At 40.4% G+C, this 7500-nt stretch overlaps 1 protein-coding gene across 1 annotated transcript in view; it reads right to left on the bottom strand.

Annotated features, from left to right (window-relative positions):
- Nucleotides 1-7065: 7065 nt before the first annotated feature.
- Nucleotides 7066-7500, bottom strand: part of LOC140932446 (myocilin-like) — an 840-nt gene continuing 405 nt past the window's right edge. Inside the window, exon 2 of the mRNA XM_073382058.1 lies at nt 7066-7262. Coding sequence (XP_073238159.1) covers nt 7066-7262 — 197 coding nt within the window. The remainder of the gene's footprint in view (nt 7263-7500) is intronic.

Raw genomic sequence — 7500 nt, 5'->3', positions numbered from 1 at the left:
TTTATTACACTTCTTTATTGAACAGCCAAAGAGGTGTAAGCAAGATAAGGTTGGTTTCCCTTTATCGGTTGAACGTGTGTTAAGCATCAGTCAATTCCACCTGCGCCCTCCTCCCCCAGGCTGCTGCGGGGCATTTGCCCGCTTTGTTAGTCTCTGGGTGGGGCGTTTGCAAATTTTGCCCTACCCGGGGGCCGGGCATTTGCCAACCCCGTGGCCATTCCCGAGCTTTTGACACGCATACGTCCTATCAGAATATAACTACACAGAGGGTTTTACTGAAAAAAAAAAAAGCAGATTGGCTCATCTGCCAAGGACAGGAATAAATTGCAGAGCGTTGTAAAGGCATGTTCTCGATTTTATGAATGCATTTCTTCATTGCTTATCAAGCAAAAATTACCAAAATTACTTAGCGAAATTGGAGCTATCGATGTGAATGAACATTTTTGGTTATTGAATCAAATTTCTATTGATATTACTTGAAGAACATCCTTTCATATTTAGGAAACTATTTATAACATATAACTTTACAGCGCTCTATTAATTTTAACGTCAAGAATTTTATATCAATACTAAAACCATAAACTGGTGCATGTGGTTGTTAGAATCGTTAGAATCCTAGCGCTATTACAAAGAAATACGTTAACTGAAACAAAAAATCGCACATTAAAATGCTTAAAATGGCACTATTCTACTGTGCGATCAATGAAAAATGTTGCAGTGTTGACGGAGGACGGGGCATTTGCCCTCTTTTTTCGTCCCCACCCCGGGGGATTCGACAGCTCAAGAGTCCCACCCCCGGGAATTTGCCTTCCAAGGCAAAAAAAGCCAATGCCCCCGGTGGGTAGGGGGTGGGGGGGGGGGGAGGGGCTGGGCGCAGGTGGAATTGACTGATGCATTTCGGCCCATCGTCGTACTCGTGTGAGAGTAGAATAAATTATGTAGATTAAACGTCAAGTGTCTTCCTTGCTAGTCGCTCGTAGATTTGTAAGTTGGGTTCCCGGGCAGTACATAAACCTGTTGTAAATCGGTGTATTGTAAATCGAGCGGATTAAAGTTGTGTTAAAGCGTTCAAGTCTGTTCTCCATCGCTTCCTTAACAACGTGTATTCAACTCCGTAGTGATAAGATTACCGATTGGAGAAGTAAACTGGAACTGGAACTGAATCTGACGAAACTGTCACTAAATTTTACATACAGCTGTTATACATAGCTTTCAAGGCAAAAATCGTTCAAATCAATTAATGGTCTGCCTTTTCTATCTCTGTTCTAACAAAAACAATTAATTTAGTATCTAAAAAAGAGCAGTGCTGAAATTTTGAATAACTTTATACCGGTATATCAACATTTCCGTTCCTGAATTTTTGGAAGGGAGAATTTTTTTTGTCAGGACAGGTCCCTTGAACGAAAGTGGACGTCCCATCTTGTACCGTCCTTTTATTTACACAGTTTTTTAATGTCGTTGAAATGTCCACAAACATAAACGCCCTAGTTTGACAGTATGTACAGCGTGATCCGGCACCTCCTTATGAGTCTTTCTCAATCTACCCACTGACGGACCCACTTCTACGAGTGAACGGGTTAAAAATTTTAAGAACTTTTTAGCCTGAGTATCAGGCCTTCCTAATGGGCTAGGGGAGAGGAGATTTTAGATGGGGGAGGGGGCAGAAGAGAAAGGAAGGCCTGACACAAAACCATTCAGCAAATCGTGTGACACATCCAAAATGTGGATGTGGCAGTGATTGGATAACACACAATACCCCCTGACGTCACCGACCGCAAGTAAATACGAGCAAAGCGATCGGCAAGGAGAAGTTATTGAAATTTTTCATAGATGTTTTGATTTCATGAGGTACTTTTACGGACAGAGACGCATAGAGGAATTCAAAAAGGCTCTAGAGGGCGCTCTCAAGTTCTTTCCTGGAATAAAAATAAAACCCAAGCGAGAATTGTCTTTTCAAAGCCTTGTATTTAAAAGGAAAGATGTTCCGGGAGAATGGAAAAGCCTCATATACCAGCTTCTACCAAAACTATGTCGGAGTGCTAGTTTCACAAGACCGGGACAAAGAAGGCGATATCAGTGCTTCAGATATCTAAGTTCTGATTTACAACATCCTGCCTTGAAAAGGGTATTGTTACTGAAAATAAAATTAGAGCGAGGTAGCCATGTATTGAGAGTAGCCGACAGCACCAAGGCTTCAGCTTGACTTTGATTGTGGCAGTTACAATAGCGTACGTGAATGGAATTCGTTCGCTTCCTCTTCCAAATTATTTTTCACTTTTGAAATGTCTTAAGCTTAAGAGGGCGCCATCGTATTTCGCAAACGTGATTGACCTTTGCTATAGGCTCTCGTTTTTCTGAACTGAACTTGTAACAGCTTTCACGAGCTCTCTGTGAAGTGGTGGATGCTTAGAAAATTATCAAGTAGCAGCAAATTAAGTGTTTCACCATCGCACCTTCCTAGTATTTATTCTTGCAGCTCCTTTCAACCACCCGAGAATACGAGAGATAACCAACAAAACCTAAAGAAAAAAAAAGGATTTCCCTAGGACGATTCTCGGCCTGATCTACTGATCAGCTTTTTAGCTGCCAGATTCTCAGGAACCTGCTTATAATGAGCGCATGTTGCGACTCTGTAAACAAAGAAGCAATTTACAATTTTCCGGTCACACGTTTATTGTGTGATCTCACACTAGCACAATTCCTAAAACATGTTATAATTCCTCCAAAACGGCAGGTTTTCCATTACAAGTATTCGAAAACTCCTCAATGGAGGTTTCAGAAAAAAGCGAAATCGTAGCAACACAAGCACCGGAGCTCGGCCAGACCGTAAGGTGAGATTTATTTTTTTATTATTCGTCGGCGGCGTAACTGCTAAAAATCGCGGAACACTTTTTATGCAATGGAGCAAGCTGTGCACTACATTAGTAATGTAAAAAAGTACGATTTCACACCGCATAAATGAAATCGTTTTGCATGCATATAGTCTCAGAAAGAGCCAAAAGGCATTAACGAAACGCACTTATTCGCGCGAGTTGAGATCGCAACGCGGTAAAGTCGGTGCGAGCTGAGATGGACGCAACCTGCGTAGCTCGAGTGGGGGCGAGTGCTGCTTTTTTATTAGGCGGGGGAGCCGCGTGAGGATTGGGAGCAAGTCAAATTGGGATTTTCGCCGCCGGATCAAAAGAATCGCACGCGTCACGCACGTTGGACGTTCTGATCAACTTGGGCATGAAGTTAAAACTTAGCAATTAGACCGTTTATTTACGCTTTCTAAGAGGATTTACAACTGAAATATTGTCTTCAACAGACACACTCGTCCGTTAAGAGAAAAATTTCAATTTCTTAATGAATTTGACTATGAATTTTCGATCACGCGCGTCATACCAGTTTCGTAAACTAAAGGAAATACACAGGAAATTTAGGCCATTGAAGAGAGCTGTAAAGTTATTTTCTCATTTTTTAATAATAATAAGAAGTTTTTTAAGACGCTTATCGAAAAAAGGCCGACTTCTTGATTTTGACATTTTGTTTCCCAGCCATGCGGTGGAGAAGATATTATTTTTTTTCGGAACTAATTTATATTGTACGTATGTGTAGATCAGTTTACAGACTGCAAAACAGTCCGTATTTTTGCGTATTCAAGTACGCGCGAGCAGTCAAAGGTCTGAAACGAGGCTGAAAACAAAGAGCGAGACTCTTACGCCACGCTTTACCGATTTCTTTACTGATTTTCAGAAAAAAATACGACTGTTTTACAGTCTAAGATCAGTTAGAAAACCTCTTTGTTCAGCATAAAAATATGAGTTTATGCAAATCTTCGTTTTTATACGTTAGTTCTCCACCAATGTTCAAAACGTCCCCAATGTATTAATTTATTTTTTAACATTTTTTGCAAATTTTTGTGTTCTGCGTGTGCTTACGTTTTCCCTATACGAAAGTTTTGAATTTTACATTTTAAACTAAACAGGTTAATCGATTAATATAGTAAAACCAGACTGTTGCCGAATTTTTTTTTACTTTTTTGAGTAAAATGAGCACGTTGAAATCAGTAGATTAGGTAATAAAGCCACGTCATAGCAGGTCTTTGAAGTCACCGTCCACCGTTTGCAGTAATTTTCAATTGCTTATATTGCAATTACCACTGCGACGATCATATCTTCATTTTTTAAAAAAAGAAGTTTTAGCGGTACATATGTAGCCCCCAACGTCGATCTCGGCCATCTACTTTACCGTGCATTTACAGTAAAATAACGATATAGATCTGATCATAATGCACACCCCAAATGTAAAGAAAACGCCTACAATACACCGGGCTACAGATTCCTCAATATCTACTGCTCAATCTCCCGAATAACTGCTTCTTTTTGATTCACGTTGTGGCGTGGATGAATTGACCGGAGCGCCAGGCTCTTGTATGTAGGCCTGCATGTTTTTAGTAACTCAGTATATTTTTAAAAATGTCATTGGAATCGTAAAAATGGTGGCATACCTCTCATTAAATACGGACAATCTGCTCTGTCCCTTCGGTGTAGAGAGGGTCAGATGAACTGTACATGGAAGGGTTTCTTCTGCCGACTGCCTACAGTGGATAGATTCATTTCCGCCGATATTTACAATGAGTTTCTATATAGATTGTCACCTGAAACTACCTTAACTGTATGCCAGTGGGGTTCGGTTTTCAGCTAGATAGAATAATGAGATTTAAGAGAGGGAATCTTGGGGCGTTGGTCGGGATGTGTGAATTTCACTTAAATTATTTTTAGAGGTTGTAATTAAACAGAAGCCTGATTCCTGAGACGACGGCACATTTTCATAGGTTGACTGAAACTTCACGAAATCCACATGTGACTGCCTCAAAGCAAACAATGCAGACTATTGTAATGATGACTGCTGAATCCTCTCGTGAAACACTGAATAAAAGTTTGTGGGCATCTCCGGAAACAAACCGCCCCATTAATTTCAGGCATTTAATTGGTCCCCAAGGGCCGTGATACTGGGCGTTTACCTCTCTATCCCATTATTCTCCGACTCTTGGTTTCACTACACATTCTCGTCAAAAGTACAGACTGCATTTCTGAATTTAAAGTTCCTAGGGCAGTGTCTTTAGCCTGCATACAGACGTCTACTACTTCCTTAACTGCTCTACATGCGAAAAACAAGGGAAATAGGAGGCTATTAAAGGGGGCTATTTTTTTGTCACTAAATCTACAGACTATCACTCTTGCTTTAAGAAATATAACTCTCTCTATCGAATAAACTTCTACCGTCAATTTCAGGGCCGTCTTACAAAGAGAAAGTTTTAAAAGCGCAAAATTCGAGCCAAATTCGAGCCGAGGGACAAGTCGCGACAGCCCGTCGATCTATTGAGACTCAAGATTAACAGCTAATATTTATTTCATCACAGATTTCTAGTGCAGTTGTCGTAGGGAGCCAACTCCGTGTTATGAACTTGCCATGTAGTGATCGCTATGTCGCAAGCAGGAACGTTTATGCTTACCATCATAGATCTAATTTTTCTATTTTTGGAAAGTTATCTAATATCCCCAACCACAAATCTCTGAAACTGTTTTTGAACACTGAAAGCAGTATACAAACTGAACATGGAAATATCATAAGAAAAAGTATAAAACAAGCACATAGACCCTCTAAGTTTCCCAGAAATGTTCACCCGTTACGTCATCATGCATTGTCGAGCTACCAAACAAACAGACCAACAAGAGAACATTTTTAAACGTTTTTCATTCAGCATTTCAGCACTGGTAAAAGTAGTCTGCTACACAGCCGTTTTTAGTGTCGTCACGCAACGCTCCTTCCCACAAACGGCTGCTGAGAATCGAACCACATTCCTTTCCCGCGGTTAGCCAATTAGAATTCAGCTCCCATTTTCTGGAAGGTGTTTGCGCTACGTTTGCGGTACGGTGACTCCTCCAATCACAGCTTTGCTTTTATCGGTGCCCCTTGTGTAAACGACAGAACGATCAAAATGGTCGCGTGAAAACAAGCAATCAACCAGAGTAGTGTTTTGTTGTCGAATCCCATTCAAAATTTATGAGATAAGCAGCAGCAGCAAGCAAGTCGAGCAAATATGACGCACAACATGGATGTGCTTATCGATATTTTATAAGATTGCTTTTGTTTGAATAAGTGCCCTTGATAGTTTAGTCATCACATGTACGGCAACACAATGAACTAATCCGGCACATGAAATTTATCATACATATGCGCATTAAAAAGAACCAACCGATCCTGGTAAGAGTCTTGTAGGTCTATCAAACCTTTTTTTTTACTTGGAACTCTGTTAACGTTAACCGGTTTAATATAAAACAAACTTTTCTACAAATTAACCCTTTCGTTGCTTGCAGACACAGAGCCCGTCCTTGATTCAGCGACGATTGATTGATTTGTCAAAAACTGAGAAGCGCGTTCGCTTCCTAGCGCCCTGCGGCTCACGTATTGTAAAGTTTCTTGTACAGGATTGGTTTGTTCGTTAGACTACAAACACAAAGGGAAAGGAATGTGGTTCCCAGCAGCCGTTTGTGGGGAGGTACATTGCGTGACGACACTAACAACGGCTGTGTAGCAGACTATATGGTACAAGCAGTTTAATGACAAAACTAGGTTTGTTGACCACAAGAGGGTTCGTCTGAATGGCACAGTCTTTGTAAACCTTTAACTGTTGATTGACCAACTCCCAAGAAAAAAAGACAAAAATTTCACTGAAATTCGGTGAAAGTTTTATTTAAGACCATGAAGACAGCCCTAAGGGCATTATTTGATTACAACTCTACAATGTTGGTTTTTAGTTTTCAAACGTTTGCACTACTTATGTGTTGTACTGTGTCATAACATACTGAAAATAGGCTTTGGAATTTATTGTTTAGAAGTGTGAGTGTGTTAAATATTGAGGTTGGTTTATTTGCCAATGCAGTTGTTTGTCTATTCTTGTGCAAAAGTACTGACTCGCTTGCTAAGAACCACCCTAACTTGTCATCGTCTACGTAAAGCAAAGCGTTCTGAATCAGCATTTTTTAAACTTAACACCTAGCTGCTGATCACGTAGTTAACCTAGTGTTCCTCAAACATGATGGGATAAGTGACCAAACGCCTGTTGTCCCAGGCGTAGAGTACTCTTTCTCTGGGGTTGTTGGCCACCATGGAGTTATAGCCGAACTGACTGGTGAACTGAATATTGGGGTTCCACCATTTTCCAGTCTTGGTGTCGTATGCAAAGTTGATGGTAATGTGGACTTTGAATTCTATAGCTGTCAATACAATAAACCACTCCACAGGCAACAAACCCATTTCCCACTGAATTCATCCTCCGTCTGAAATAATTAAAAACGAGAAGTGAACGTAATAAAACTTTATGTCCAATAGTAGCGAACATTCACTCGGATAATGCTGACTTGCGAAATAGAATAATATTCAGTGTAAAATGGATGGGACTGGCACCAATAATACGCACGTATCTCGAGAAGGACAGGTAAATGTTGATGGTTT

Source organism: Porites lutea, chromosome 1 (genome assembly GCF_958299795.1).
Source record: "Porites lutea chromosome 1, jaPorLute2.1, whole genome shotgun sequence".
Taxonomy (NCBI): Eukaryota; Metazoa; Cnidaria; class Anthozoa; order Scleractinia; family Poritidae; genus Porites; species Porites lutea.
Note: the sequence above shows the minus strand (reverse complement) of the source record. Positions and strands in the feature narration are given on the sequence as shown.